Source organism: Diadema antillarum, unplaced genomic scaffold (assembly GCF_040938485.1).
Source record: "Diadema antillarum isolate AM-2024a unplaced genomic scaffold, OU_Dant_1.0 scf00000036, whole genome shotgun sequence".
Taxonomy (NCBI): domain Eukaryota; kingdom Metazoa; phylum Echinodermata; class Echinoidea; order Diadematoida; family Diadematidae; genus Diadema; species Diadema antillarum.
The window spans coordinates 92,744-109,783 of NW_027270925.1; the positions used below are offsets into that span (position 1 = coordinate 92,744).

The following is a 17,040-nucleotide window of genomic DNA, read 5'->3' on the forward strand; positions in this document are numbered from 1 at the left end:
GTGTAGCACTATTGCAGAAGACTGAGTAATAAGAGTTCTTATTCCCCCATTTACTTGCACTAATATCATCATTCTTTGATATCAACGTACTCATGATGAATAGTATCAATGTAACAGTAACATTATTTAGAATCCAGCACTACTGTCACTATCACTATCACACTTATTTTCATTATCACTATCATCTTTTTTCATAATCATATCGTCACAGTAATTTTCAACATCAATACATTATTATTAAAAAGAAATCAATTGGTGTGTCATTATGATCATTATCATCTACTTCATTTCTGCTAATTTATCTGAATGAGGATTCATGATTAACACCCAGGAAAATATACATATCACTATGCCTCTTCATTTGAAATATTCAACAATATACTTGGTATATGAAAGAGCAAATTGACTTATACAATATGTAATACACATTTTGCACTAGTTGGATAGAATGGATGCATGATAAATTTAATCATATTTGATTGACAGCACGATAAAAATCTATAATAAAACATTTTGATCTAATATCCTTTGCATCATTACAATGATCAGCGATACAAGGTGAAACTCTATAAAAGTGCGTTGATTAGGTACTTTGATAATGGATGGAATTTTAATTACACTCTAATGACAAGACAACAATGTGGCTATACCATCAGCACACAGTAAAGTCTAGACATATGAATGAATATGTGTAGACCACAGAGAACATATGATTGCTGGTCTCAGTCTACAGGTTTATCTCCCAAGTGAAGTAACTTATATTTGGAAATTCAAATCATACCATTGTCAATTCGACATCTTTGAATGTCTTTGCATTTGTGACCTCGAGAAAAAAAAAATTAATCTACATACTTTTCGCAGGATTATAGCACTCACTTTACCATGAAGAAAAGAAAAAATGGGGGAAAATAAAATCATCACTATTTTCATTTATAGAATTGGAAACTAACACAATCACTTGGGTATCCATTATGTCACATCTCATTTGCTCTTTAAGCTCATCCAGTGAATATGCCCATATTGATCGTAAAAACAAAACAAAAAAAAAAAAAACTCAAACATCTGATTTCATACATACTTGCCCACTGTGTCACATTGGAGAAGATATGCCACAGATAGCCCACAAAGAAATGAAGCAGTAAATTTGTGGAGAACTTGAAACTAACTCCATTTGGGCTACCATTTAATTTACCTAGACAAAAGATGGCAGTCTCCTGTTCAATCTTTTATGAAACAGGAAATAACTGACCATAACTGACCACTTCTCTATGGCGTCAAATACAACAATGCCGCTGACCTATGTCAATTACTTAGATAAGATTATCACATCATGACTGTGGATATTTTTATGGAAGACAGATGGAAGAATGGTTAAAAGACAATGCTTGATACAAAATGGACCTACATTAAAAAAAATGTCATTCTATCGTAGGAGTCATGAGCATTTAGTACAATTAGCATGCACAGACATCTGTAATGCTCAAAATCTATAAATACATATTGTACTTACCTGTAACAAAGTCATACATTTTCTAGAACTTGGAAAATCAAAATGCCTTTATAGACAATGCAAATAAAATAACTGATGCCATAAAACAAATTAATATATCACAGCAGAAGCAAATATACCAATAGCACCATTAGTGCCCCCAAAAGAAGAGTGAATTTATTAACAAACAAAAAAAAAGTTATCTAATTCATGAATTGTGAAAGAGATCTGAAAAAGTAGGAAATAAATGTGAATATCACATATCTGTTTAGACAAGAGAAAAAAAAATCAATGAATTTGTGTACCCACACTCACAAATAAACATACACACACACTGAAATCCTGTGCAGACATATAGCACTTTGCAAAATTACAGACCAACAGACATACAATCATATCTTTTGATTTCTTTGCAATTCTGTATGATTCATGATATCACTGAGAATGTTTTGCCATGGATTTGGTAATTTCTGAGTATCAATAAGCACCTTATTTTATGCCTTCAAGCTTTGTGTAGATGTACTGCAAATACATGTAGCACTGCTGAAGCATGTCAATGCATAGAAGCATTTCTTTGAAGTGGCTGGTAAGCATTAATTGTGAAGGCATCTATCAAACAGCATGAAAAAGGTGTGACTCCATTTTGGGTAAACATTTTTGATAAAATTATCCTTAAGTGATCCCTTGTAGAGTTAGTTGCATTTGCCCTTCAGGCAACACAATATCAAAACACAAAATAACTAAAAAAATTTGGTGAGGATGCAGAAGACTGTCAAAAAAGGTCATTTTTGGCTGAAAGTGCATAAGATAATGAAAACAAAAATTGACAATGATGGGAGTATGCTTACACATTTGTGTATGTCATCATCCTGAAAAATGATCCGCACAAAAAACACTGCAGCACATTAGTACCTTTCTGCTTCTAATTATAACCAATTTGAACATTCCACAACTACATGTAAACTACAAAATCAAAATCATCTATCAAGTTCTGAATTCTGAGTAGTTAGTCTATTATTTGAACTATAATGACGTTTTTGTAATTTCGAATTTCAAGATTATACACAAGGTTGAATTATAATTATATACATGTAAGTTAACACATGCTCATAATGAGTCAGTTATGCCACATTAAAAAAAGAACTAATCAAATGTTGTTTTTTTATTTCAGATTGTACTGAGATTTTATAAAACATATAACTCATTGTGAACTCCAACCTACATAAATATAATGAAATGTGTTTTGTTTTGTTTTCAAAATATAAAAAAGGGGGTTGTGGAGTTAAGGATCAATTAAGGTGCACCTGGTCTTCCTTTATTGTGTTTGGAACAAAGAACTGAGAAGGTACAGTCAGATTAATATAAGATACGGTGCACTTACTAAAAACATCTTATATATGGTGATGTCAAGGTTTCAATGCTACTGCTTACTTGTAAAGTTTCTACAAAGCTTTCGTGCACACTTTCAATGAACTCATGAGTGGAAAATGAAGGGAACACCCTTGACACAGACAAGTAGGTCTATACAAACGGTTAAAACCACTATTTTAACCTCACTCTATGCAAAAATTAGATTTAGATATGAAAACAGTCAGATATTAAAACCAAAATCAAGAGAGCTGTCCCCAAAATGTATAAGCTTAGACCTAAAGGAAAGTCAGTCTGTTCAACTTCTAGTGGATTTCATTATTCAAGGTCACATTGTCAGGTTCTGGACAATACTTCATTGAGGGTTGCATGATGACTGCAGCTAACAAACAAGTGAGTATACGGGACTGAAGCCAACTGGAGACAAGTTTATGTGGTAAGCATGTACAATGGTATGCTCCAACAGGCCAATGCTGAGGTTGAAAAAAAAATGACAGCTACATGCATTCTTAAATTTTGAAATTCAATTCTCTGTTGCTTCTTCTCTATCAGAAAGATATAATTAACACATTCTCCATTTTCCTGACATAAATGAAGTATGTTAAAATTTAAAGAACACAGTTTTTTTAGCCAATTTTGATGCATCATCATATCAGACAAAAGAATTCAAAAGAACCATACTGTGTTGTAGATTGATCAAACTGAAAAATAGCTACAAATATATGTTCAAAGCTATTAAGATTTAAGAATAAGAAAAATTGAAAGCAATACTTGAATAAATGCGATTAAATCAGAGATGATTCATCTAGACAAAACAGCTTGATAAATTGTCATTTATGAGTGAAAAAAAAACACTACCCTAAAACAACAACAGGAGCAAAGCAATTAAGACCGAAACATCTGTTGGTAGAAGTAAAAAAAAAAGTAGAGGACTTGATAAAGGAAGATATGGCAGTGTTTCATTATAGTGACTTGGCGTAAGCACTGAAGATTTTCTTTTCCTTTCTGTGGTGGGTGAAGATGCAAGAAAAAAAAAATATGGTAAAATCTGTTCTCTTGTGTGTTTGGAGTGAAACTATTATTTCATTCTTGATGATAAGCAGTGTAGTTCTTTTTTTTTTAATGAGAACAGCAAGAAACTTTGAATATTACCTTGACTTGCCTGTCGATTTAATTTTCTTCTTCTTCTGAGAGAAGAAGGCCTCTCCCCATCTTCATGAAAGGAGTTTAGGGCAGCCAGTTAGCATATCATTTCAACCATTACATTTGAATTCCATCCACAGACATTTAGCGGATCTTACATTCAATGATATTGATCAAATGTTAACTACAGTGTCAAATTAATGTGTATTTAAATCAAATGTGACAAATATTTGAAATATCAAAACAGCTGACCCAAATGCTCTTACAGGAATTTATATATTATAGTAGTGGTATCTTCTGTAAACATTGGAAACCATGAACAGAATCTGTCTTCCAAAGACTAACATGGGATATTATACAACCCAAGAAAAAAAAAAGAAAGATTACGATTAATCTTTTCACTACAAGGAATGTAATGTCTCTCAATATTTGCCCTTTATATGTCTTGTTACATCTAACAAGGTTGACAAAGTCAGTTGTTTAATGTTACTGCAAGGGTACAGCTAGTCTCAATTCAGGAGTATAGTCCCTCTTAACTATTAAAACTTTTTTATTGGAGTTTTTCTGAGATTGATTTCCCGTGTCACTGCCGTTACCTTGTGCGTCTTGGCGAACAAATTTTCTTTTACGTAGACTATGCTGTGAGTCTTGTCTCTTGACTGTACAGAATGGATGGGAAAACACTAACATGTCAAGGGGAAAATATTTACAAAATATTGGGGTTATCGACATCCACACACACCCACACACACAACCACACACACACATACATATATACATACACACACACTTCTGAGTAACACTTAAACCACTGATATACTGCATAGGATGTGTATTGTCAACCACATGGACCCGGAAAAAACCTGAAAGTAGACTATGTTGGGCCGTGGATGGCGAGATTGGATGATGGTTTCACATTTTGTGCAGTGACATTACTGGTACTATTTCATACACACTTAGCACAATGCAAATGGTGTTGGAATTCTTCAACTTTGTGATTCAATACTTCCATATCTACTGTGGATCAGTGGGTGACACCAAGCCCCATACATTATACACTGCGTGTGCATGCAAACAGTTTTCTATAGTACAGACAAGTGCAGGTAAGAGACTTACAAGTCATATTTGACTGAGTGTCATAGATTACTGTCTGTAGCAAAAACACATTCAAAAACTAATTTACTCTTGGAATCTTTAAACCAACTGCAATGAGCAATTTAATAAAATGATATCAAGTTCTTTTCAGCTCTTTATCTATATCGATATCTGTTTGACAGTGCGTTTTGAAGACAGACTTTCATGTCTTCTTTTTTGTATTCTTCTTCTTTTACGGTATATGTATTTTCAGTCTTTTTGCTATGGTGTATAGGGTGTTGAGCATTCAATCAGAATGAAAAATGGCACCACAGAAATTGTATGTATGTATGTATGTATGTATTATTATTAGTAGTAGTAGTATTAGTATTATTATCATTATTACTATTATTATTACTATTATTATTATTATTATTATTATTATTATTATTATTATCATCATTATTATTATTATCATTATTATTACATCTTCTGCCTTACATGTCTATGTCTCCAGATGATTAATGTTCTCAAGGAAAATGCTATGATCCCTACATTCCTTGGTTTAATATCAGTCATGCCTCTTATTTATCCTGAATCATATCTTACACACAACTTCCAATGCTTCCACAAATCAATGCCATCGAAAAGAAAATAGGCTATTACAAGACGAGTGCTTGAAGACTCTGGAATAAAACACTTCAAAAATGCATCTACTAGGCCTGCAAAACCATTCCAAACCAAGGGAATGGGTATATGCCTACAAAGGATGTGTAACAATAAAGAATACAATCATATACAGGAACAGACAAACAGAATTGCGCATACGTATACACAAAATAAAATTTCCTCTGTCGAGAAGTTTAAGAAGAAGAAGTAAAAAATAATAATAAAAAAACAACCTGTGGCCCATCAATGTGAGGTAAACTGATTGAAGAATTTGGTGAAGCAAGAACAGTTGCATGCCAGGTGAGGTGAATGATTTGTTATGTGTGACCTTTACCTTCCGACTTCGATGGTTTTCGCTCCAATTTACTAAGTGGAGCATCATCTTCCTTGGGTGCTGATACTGATTATTTAAAGGTTGTACATAGAGAAAAAAATATATTGAGATAGTCATATCGATGGTAAAATGTATGGAACTCAGTCTTGAGTGTTGTCTCGAGTGTAGTCTCGAGTGTAGTCTCGAGTGTAGTCTTGAGTGTAGTTTCGAGTGTAGTCTCGAGTGTAGTCACGAGTGTAGTCTCGAGTGTAGTCACGAGTGTAGTCTCGAGTGTAGTCTTGAGTGTAGTCTGGAGTGTAGTCTCAAGTGTAGTCACGAGTGTAGTCTCGAGTGTAGTCTTGAGTGTAGTTTCGAGTGTTGTCTCGAGTGTAGTCACGAGTGTAGTCTCGAGTGTAGTCACGAGTGTAGTCTCGAGTGTAGTCTTGAGTGTAGTCTGGAGTGTAGTCTCAAGTGTAGTCACGAGTGTAGTCTCGAGTGTAGTCTCGAGTGTAGTCTCGAGTGTAGTCTCGATTGTAGTCTCGAGTGTAGTCTTGAGTGTAGTCTCGAGTGTAGTCTGGAGTGTAGTCCCGAGTGTAGTCTCGAGTGCAGTCTTGAGTTTAGCCTCAGAAGCTCACGTGAGATTTCAAACATCACGTCCTAACCGACCAGGCCCCAGAAACCACATTTCAGTGGTTCAAGTGCAGAGCATTTTTATCGTAATAAGTGGGATTCATCATCAGTGTTTCATATCTAAAGTTAAAGTAAAAAAGTCTCTTCCATTTGAGCCCTAAGTCATTTTTATAATTGTTTATTTTGCTCGCAACATTTTCAAACCCTTTTTATTGCAAACGATATAGGTGATTTTTAAATGGTATAATTTTGGTTGAGATGGAGCTTCAGATTCCCAACTTTTTGTGAGACAATAAGATACCTCTTATGAAATATGAAAGAGAATACAACATAATAATTCATATCACATATAATCATTCATAACTGTCTCCAAAGCAATGTGCTCTGTCTTCCATTTCCTGGGATGTATTCCTACCCTGCTCCCTAAGTTATGGTTTGACTCAGATTATGAGTTGCTTCCATGTCCTCAAAGAGGCAACTTTCGATGCACTTTGGGTCTGAACTCACACGAGTTGCCCACTCAGGTCACTTTGCTCGATTATACAGGTTCACATAGCTAGAACCCTAGATCAGGTGATGTGTTATGAAGTGGCCTAACTGCATAGGCTGTAGCCACATATTTTGTGTTACATCACAGAAAGTTGGGCTATAGTCCCTTTACGAGGAAATTTCTTTCCTAAAATTCTAATGAATAAAAAGAGTTCTTTAAAATCTACACATTCTTTCTAAACAAGATTAGATGTGAATGAATATGGTAACTATGCATTCTTGAATATAAAAAATAACTGCATAACTAAGCAAATGGAAACTATGACAACAGAATCCGTAAGTATTAGTGTACTAAAATGTGTTTTTTTTCTTAGATAAGTATTTACACATGATTCAACATCATTTCTACAGAAGATGAGCTGTGATGAATATGATAAAATGATAGGTATCCTGTTGTAAAAAAATATCAACTATAGCTGCATAACTAAACATAACCAAGGAATGATAAAAGAACCCAAAGTGTCAGTCAATAAATTATTACACACTTATAAAGATAGCTCTTCATAGAAAAGATAAATCTCACTTAAAGAAAAAAAAGTATATCAGGTATAAAAGGTGAATAATTATACAATAATGAAGTAATGATATAAGATGTAAAAAGACATATGTTGATGAAATACAACACGAAAGTAAAATTGTCTTTAGAAATCAGCAAACTAAAAGAGTTCCAATATCATATGCTCTGATTGTTTTTATATTGATTGAACATTCAATAGACATTTCAAACAGCACACTACAGCACAAAAGGGCTAAAAACTTAACATTTTCTGCCATAGAAAAAAAAAATCAGATTTCTTGCCATATGTTAAAATGCCATTTACAATTTTACATTTCAATATTCAAAGCCACATTTTGAATAATTTGAGAAATATGTAGATCATCTGGAGAAAGAGCATACTTTTGCTCTTGCAGAAATTCCCCTGATGAATTTACAATATATTAGACAGAGATAGATAGATAGAGATAAGTGATGAAATCATAAAAATCAATTTTCATACAAGTGAACTGAAAATAATCAGTTAAAGGGACTGTACAGTACTGGTTGAGGTGGGGATTCATGTTTTGAACATTCCTAAGTGAGATAATGAGAAACCTCTTATGAAATATGAAAGAGCATGTAATTTTAAGAAGGATTCAACGTTTATTTGATGAAAATTGGTTTTCAAATGGCTGAGATATCCCAAAAAGTGATAATAATAAAAGGTGACAGGCCACGCCTTTTATTAGGATCTCTTTGTTTCACCTTGTTTTTGGATATCTCAGCCATTTCAAAACCGATTTTCATCAAACAAACTTTTGATACCCCTTAGAATTGCATGCTCTTTGACATCTCATAGAGTGGTTTCTGAATATCTCGCAAAACGTTAAAAGCTAAATCCTCACCTCGACCAGAACTGTACACACCCTTTAAGTTTGATTCATCAAGAATATGGAGAAACACAGCGATGCATATTAACCCGTAAAGCCTCAGAAGCCACATTTATGAGGTTTCGTGTGCTGTACATTTCATTAAAAATCAATATTTCTAGTGGTTGAAAAGACGCTGTAACAAATTTCTTCTACTTGAGCCTTCAGTTGTTCATAAAGAGTTGTTTGTTTGGGTTGCAGAATTTTCAAATGCCAAATTTGCAAATGATTATCAAATATTGCCACATTCTTTGAAAAATTCAAAGTTTCTGTTTCTTTCTTAAATTGGGAATTTCTATTTGTCATTTCATTTCTGATTTTGTGCAGATTTCATGATTCAAAACTGTGCCTGAAATCTTTCTCTAATATAAAACACACAGTGAATGTCAGATGTGCCCTTTCAATGTCAACAAGATGACAACTGATGAGTCAAGTTAACTGAAGATAATGTTCTGACCAAAAAAAAAAAAATGCTGCGATGAAGAGTAGCTGCATTTAGATATACCATCCACCTCCCATGAAATGCTAGAAAGTAAAAATGAGCATGTCAGCTGACAATGTTAGTTTGCCCATGCACCAATATATGTAACCAGGGCCCCATTTCATAAAAGATGGATAGCAACTCTTGTTGGAATGGCAACTTCCCATAGCAACAGCCAATCAGAAAGCTGGATTCTTGTTGTTACCATGACAACTGCCCTTCCAGCAAGAGTTGTTATCATATAAACTTTTTCTACAAAATGGGGACCAGAAATCCATCAATATGTCCATTACCAGGGAAAAAATTTTAATAGTGAAGTTTAACAGACCCAAACTAAATTATGAGCACTAGGAGTGAATGACATCCCAGAAAAGAAAAAAAAAAAGGTATTAAATGAGGTTTTGATGGATGAACGAATGGATGGATGGGTATCGTTTTCGTTTACCTTCCTTTTTGGGAGGTTGCTTGCTGGATGCTGAGGAGGTGGAGGAGGACTCCTTGCCACTCCCCTTACCTGTCGGTGGTTACGGAATCACGGAGCAGTCACAAACCTCTATCAAACAAACCTACAGCCATTCCCTATCTTGGCTCAGTGTCTCTACCAAAATAACTTTATCTACCCATCACCTGTACCTACCCAATATCTGTATCCAGCACATTAATGTATCTACTCTAATAATCTCCCCTTCCCGTCTCCCACCATGAAGGAAGAAGAAGTAATATGCACTCTGCTCCTCCCCCTCCCCACACTTAGAAAAAAAATTACAAACAAGCAAAACAAAAACAACATTTAGATCTTACTATTGTCTAGGTCACTCTGATGAATCCATCACCTAACAATAATGTGTGAGTAACTCATTCCTCTTCTTCCAATATAACAACTTAAATCATCCAAATCAACTAGGACAGCAGCATACAATTATAAGCATAACCGATGCCTCTCCCCCCCCCCCAAATCTTGTCCACTGTATGCCAAAAATACATCATCTTCTCACATACTTTATTTCAGGCAAATGAAAGCACACATCTGTACCTTGGCACCTGTTCATGTGCCCCACTTCTCGTGTGCACAATTTCTTCATCACATACATATAAAAACTTTTCAAAACATTCCCAATGTGAATTCTCCAATCTCTTCTTTATGGTTTGCACATGCAATCGACGAGCTTTTAAAATTTGACAATCAATTTTTAAATCGTGCTTCTTAAACTGCTTCTCACTTGTGAACATGTTCATTCTAACAATTCCATCATAAACTTCATTCAATTACAGAAGTATTGCACAAGTATTGAAGCTTGTCAATCAGTCTGACTCTGTCACACTTAGTAACCAGTAAACATATAAGGAACAGTCTTTTTACAACACTTTACAAAAAACAGTCTTAAATATGAGCAATATATACCTAAGAATCATGCAGTATAAGAAAAAAACAAGTGATGAGTTACTGCACCAGCCTATCATGATGACAGCTTCACACACTCTATGAGGCAACTTGGGTCTCTCATCACGTGACCGGCAATGTGCTAGTCTTCGTTACCAGCCTGATAATTCTACCACTTTCAGTTTATATTCTCTGTATCACTTAAACTAACAAGAAACCAAATCTTAAAGTGCACATACACTGCAAAGTATTAGGTGCAAAACACAACTCATCAATAACAATCGTGCATAAACTCATCAGGGGAGGTAATTTATTGTACTCATTAGAGGGCTAGATGGTCTTTAGCGAGAAAGATTCTTAATTTACCTTCTTGTTTCAGAACCTTATTCCTTCCATCCGGAGATCCTTCTTTGGCAGTTGGGGCTGCAAAAAAGAAGAAGAAGAAGAAGATAATACAAATACAAAGTTTATACTTTGATGGAAAATCAGCATAATATTATGCATCTCTACAAATATCAGTGCATGTAGACAAATTATCTTAGGTTGAAAATGACTCCCACCCTGAAAACTTTTACCAAATTAGACCAAACATGTGATGATCTCTATTTCTACACCTGAGTTACAGCATGCTTTATGATGACTGAGGAACAGAGGGAAACTTTTGTGTGTACCTTCTCCGTTTGCTTCTGGTGTCTCGGCAGTTTCCTCGATCGTCTTGACTCCCTTTCCTGATAGTCACAAGAATCAATGAAAAACATGACAAGAGAAAAAAAATATATGTGTAGTTAATGATTGCTTGATAATAGTGTCTTCTTGCTTTTAAGGTTCTTAGTGTGACAACATAGCAATAGCTATGGCTATGGTATTGTTCAGGTAAGAAATGCATTGGCATCTAGAACAAAGTGTAATTATTAAACCTGGGAAAGAGCTAACCAACAAAGTAATCAACAATGTCTATTAAGTAGCAGATAGACATAACATCAACAGATCAAGTAATGGTGGCAAAATAATCTGACAGCTCTAAAATCATAATGATTCAAGAAAGACAAAGTAGCCTTCTGTTTTATATAAAGTGAAGCTGGTGAGGTTCTACAAATGAAATAATTTGTTTGAAAGAGCATTGTTTGAAGAGGAAAATTTGTGAATGCCGTGTTGCAGAGATGTCATGCTTGCCATGGTGAGAAATGCAATTACATCTAGCGCAAAATATGGGCTCAACAATTAATCCATTCATGCACACTGATTCATAAAAAGATACACAGGACTAACAGAACACATGGCACAATTCTTGCATTGGTGTGGTGATTCATGTGAAATAATGATGTGCCATTAACAGATACACATGATTTGATGGAAATTTGTGATTACACAAAAGGAAATAAACAAGCATGAACAACAAGAACTCATAAAAACAATAAATGTCAAATGAGAAAAATAAATGAAATGTTATATAAACGGAAAGAATGAATTCTGAATGCAGAAGACCGGTATAATCGCAGTGACATATGATCAGAATATCTGTCAACATAATGATGTTAATAAAAATGTGATACAAAATTTATCTTTAAAAAATGTTGGAAAGCACAGTTTAAAACAAATCAATATTAACATAAGGGGATGGGGAAGGGGAGGGGAAGGGGGAGGGGAAGGGGAGGGAGAAAGGGAGGGGGAGGGGAAGGGGATATATTCAACAGCTTCTGGTGCAAGTATGGGCATTTTTGTGTCAAACTCAAAACCACCATAAAGGGAGATAACTTCATTCCATACCCATGCAGTCCCACTGTACTGAGAGGCAAAAACTATGCTTCACACATATGACCACTGGTTACCTTCAATGTTTGTGTCTTCGGCCATTGCTATGGGCACGGAATCAGTTCCCCTTATTTTGCCTTTTTTTTGTTTGTTTGTTGGTTTGTTGGTTTGTTTGTCACAGACATTTTCCAGCAAGAGAGGGAAATGAGAAAAGAGCAACCAAAATAACAGCAGAATGAAAATAGCACAGAAATAGATTTAACATCTCTTCGGCAAATATCAGCACCACATAAAACGGACTGATTCCCATATTAAGCATAAATGTGAAAAGAGAAAGTTGGATATGAATTCTCTGCTACCATATGTCATTCAGACGGAGAAGAAAAGTAGGAGATGGCAAATTGCAAGAAAATACAGAATTACATTTTCGAAAGTCAACATGAATGTCCATGACGTGGTGAATGAGAAAGTTAAGAACTATTGTAAAAGTGGAAATTTTTGCACGAGTAATTTTTCACGCTCAGTGGGCTAAGACAAATTTTTGTGTGTTTTTAATTCCATGAATCAAAGTATAGAATAGCATTACACATAAAAAGTAAAATATTTGCATGCTTTTATCATCGTGCTAATTTCATGTTGCACGAGATGGACAAAAATTTCCACTTTTACGGTACAGCGTGATAGGCAGCTCTTAAAGACATTGGTGTGCTTGATTTGGCCAAGAAACCTGTAGAAGATATGAAACCAGAGAGAACATGGACAGGTTATATAGACCCGACGTTCTTAGGACGTTCTTGCCCTTGAGAAGTGAACGGGGAGGAACAGAAAGTACGAGCGTGAAGAACTACACACCACCCTACATTCGACATGACATGACCTGGTTGTTGCAGTGCAATCTCGAGAGGAGAAAGAAGTGATATACTGATGGCATCTGATAGAACACTAATACACTAGAATCACTAGAGGCAGATACATGTAGAGAAATAATGAGATTGACACCAAACTGCATTTTTCTATTAAAAGCATCGACAGGACTGGGTTTTGTTTTTTTTTTCCTTCCCTGCCGCACCAACTGATGCTCATCATGACTTTGCATGATTTACGATGACACAAACATGAAGTGATTTAGGATGACTAGAACAAAAGGAGAATGCAATCATGTAATCATTGCACATGGTTCTTGCCTGATGGCATGAAAACAGCATGCAAATAGTGATATATCAAAAGGCGTGCTAGCTGTTTTTTAGTTTTTTTACCCAGTTCCTCGAAGTTGTTTATCATTAATAGCGATGATGCATATATCTTCTATGATTACAACCATTACAATTCATAAACCACTCTAGCCAACAATACTAAGAAGATCTTGAGGATATGCAAATCAAAGTATCATGTCAAGAATCATGTTTGATTTTAAAAAAAAAAGTCAATGTAAACATTCAGAATGAATACACAAAGTTATCTATACGTATTGAAAGAAATATATACATTTTTTTCTCTCTTTTATATCACCAATATGTCAACCCATCGATGCTAAGTGGTGTAATAAACATCTCTATAGAGGGGCGGAAAATCATTTGTGACTTATTGGTCAAGAGCTGGATAGTGCTCTCCTATTACTAAAATACACACAGACTTACAGGCTGTATACCTTTAACCCATTGAGGACGGGCTGATTTTGCTACAACACACATATACACTTGCCCGAGTATACTCGGAACTCATCCTCAATGGGTTAATGATAGCTGTATGAATATCAATCCATCACACCAGCTTCATCTTTTATGGTGATGATTATTAGAAAGTGACTAGAGTGAAGTGCAACAGCTGTGTCTTTAAGATAGAGGATACAAATAGATACGATGAGAAAAGCATTTTCTTCATGTACAGTAGTTTGGTACTCAGGAACATTGTAACCTTAGATTACAAATTAGCATCTCTTTGCACAAAATCACCCTCTCACTCTCTCTCTCTCTCTGTCTCCTCTATAACAATGTTGCACACTATCTTCAATTATGGCTAACTCTAGTTGTCATCTGAACTTTAACCTTTATCTGTTTTCAATACTTATGCCAATCTGGTTCAAGAACTTGATATAGAGCATACATCTTTGATACAGTCACCATAAATTCCTTACTCTTTTATGAAAGATGATGAATATCAAACTCTCATTTCACAATAATGAATAAATGTCATAAATCAATGTCATGTCAAAGAACATATCGCTATCAATATACAGCAGATTAACAAGCTTTTGCATACTATTTGTTATTTATTAGTGATGTATACAATATACACTGAGACATAGAATTTATTGCAGTTCCAAGGTACACTGTACATATGATTTCATGATATCCTAATACCTGAAGTATGGGCTGTATTTGTGTGAATGGTGGTGATTGACAGCCTCAGCGTAAGCTGCAGAGATGAACCATATTAAGTTGTCCTCACTAAATGACTGCAGTATGATTTCATTTTAATGTACTTTTCTGGTGTTAAGAAGAGTTGATAAAAACCTGGATGTTAGTGGATGGTTGCTGGTGAATAAAAGCAATGAAGTACCAAGCTTTTAATTATCTTAAATGGTAGTTTTATGCAAAACATGAAACTCATGAACTCAGGACAAAAACACACACAGACATACACACATACACATAGACACACACACACGCACTATAGATATCAAATGGTATGTACAAGAGGGATCTCCCGTACACGTATAGCTATTTTGAAGCGCCTACTTCAATCGCTCCACACATGTGTGTCTGCAAACACAGATACACAGACACACACAGACATACCTATTTTGTTTTGGTGTTGTTGTTTTTACCTACAGCTGATGAAAGTTTCCATATGGCTTTCACTGATAAAAACAGATCAAAGTATGTATAATTCAAGCATGAGTAGAGATGCTGCCTTCTTCCATACTCCTGCATAGGCCAATCCAATCAGTGTCAGACATGCACAAGCCACATATCAGCAGTGCAAGAAGGGTGTAACAACCAAAGCCAGACCTCTAATCTAAACCTGGTGTTCTACTCTTTAAAAGTGTTGCATTCCACATATCAACGACTCAACACACACTGTGTTAGCCTGTGGTTGTGGCATCTATGTGTGCTACTACGCATACATGTAATTCTATTGTGACAGTGAAGTGTCGGCTGCAAGAGACAAAATGTGTAAAGGCAATGCACTTTGGCATGTTTGAGATTCTACAATATTATCATTATCATATCATTGATTCTCATTTATAGTCTGTTAGTAAGTCCAAATCTAAAAAACCCATCCACAGTTTAGGTATAAATTGACAGTGTTTTCCCAGAAAACTGTCCATTTTGGGAATGAATAATTGATCATAATATGAAGCCCCATTCATTACAAAATCATTCAGAGAGGGAAAAATAATATTAATATCAGCTGAAAAACAATAAAGGTTCACCATCAACAGCTTTGATGCAGGTGTGTAGAACTGTTTTTTTTTTTCTCTCTCTCTACTAGTCTTTGAATGGAGCCACATAAGCAAAATTTCAAATTTGGGTTATAAATTCTCGTCTAATAATACGAGAGCTGTCCATGATCACTCATGCAATCTACCATAGCTCATAAATCATCACTTCTACTATGCTTACATCAGGCAGCATAAACATGAAGCGCTAAGTTTGCCATACTTTGTTTCAATCGTTCCTACTTTATGCAACAACAAAATGAAAGACAATGGAATCAAGCATGCGTGACTATTTCTGTGACATCACTTGCATTAACGGTGCATTAAAAAGAAATTAAATGAAGACTGGGTGTTTAAAGCAATGACAGGCACACTGCTATTTTTGCTCGTCTTGAAATATCCTTGCAGGAGAATGTAGTGTTATTTGCTTGGTTGTGCCTTTGTTCTAGATTCTAATAGTTTCCATGGAAACTATCTATACTTGTGATGTTATGGCGTAAAGAATCTACAGAAAGAAAAGAGTTTGCAGTGCTCTATCTGTGATGAGAAAGAGCATGATACTGGAGACAGTCGTGTGCCGCTTTGGGCTAGAGTTGTCACTTTTCATATCATTCTACAGTTAATGCTGAAAGCATGTAAAGGACGATCAGAAGTGAGAGAGAAAGAGAAGAGACAGATGATAGACAGACAGACAGACAGACAGACAGGGAGTGACAGACAAAGATACAGAGAGACAGAGAGAGACAGCAGGGTGACTAGACTTTGTATCTCAAATTTTGGCAAAAATCACTTTTTTGTTTTAATTGTCAGAAAATCAGTTAAAGGAAAAGTTCACATTATTATACATGTGGATTGAGAGAATGAAGCAATGTAAGTAAAATACATCAGTAAATGTAGAGGAAAATTGGACAATCTGTTCAAATGTTATGAATTTTTGAACTTTCACAGCTGCCATCGCTGAATTAGAAGACTAATATAGCTTGTGATATCAAATGCATAAAACAAAATAAAGCAAATGTAACAGAAAAACAACACATTTTAACTTTTTGTTCATAAGAACAGGGCACTTGAGTTGCCTCTTTTAGAAGGCAGGGGGAATAATATCACCCTTTATAACATATGACAGCAATAAGTCGAGGGAATGTGCACTTTTTGCACAAAAAAAAAAGGCATTTTGTGGAATTCTCTTTATATTTTCCATATATCTTTCCAAGCTTGTGACATTATAAGCTGCAGTAGTCTTCTCATCCAGCAAATGACTGTGCAGAATAAAAAGTCATAACTTTCGAACGGATAGTCCGTTTTGCCTCAAACTTTCACTGATGTGTTCTACTAATATTGC

The 17,040-nt window shown here is 35.1% G+C and overlaps 1 protein-coding gene across 1 annotated transcript in view; it reads right to left on the minus strand.

The window, feature by feature from the left end:
* The window catches only part of LOC139745576 (1-phosphatidylinositol 4,5-bisphosphate phosphodiesterase classes I and II-like), a 134,562-nt gene that overhangs the window by 18,672 nt on the left and 98,850 nt on the right, over positions 1-17,040 (minus strand). Inside the window, exons 17-21 of the mRNA XM_071655972.1 lie at positions 11,176-11,232; positions 10,871-10,927; positions 9,569-9,637; positions 4,597-4,659; positions 4,010-4,069 (exon numbers count right to left, since the gene is read on the minus strand). Coding sequence (XP_071512073.1) covers positions 4,010-4,069; positions 4,597-4,659; positions 9,569-9,637; positions 10,871-10,927; positions 11,176-11,232 — 306 coding nt within the window. The remainder of the gene's footprint in view (positions 1-4,009; positions 4,070-4,596; positions 4,660-9,568; positions 9,638-10,870; positions 10,928-11,175; positions 11,233-17,040) is intronic.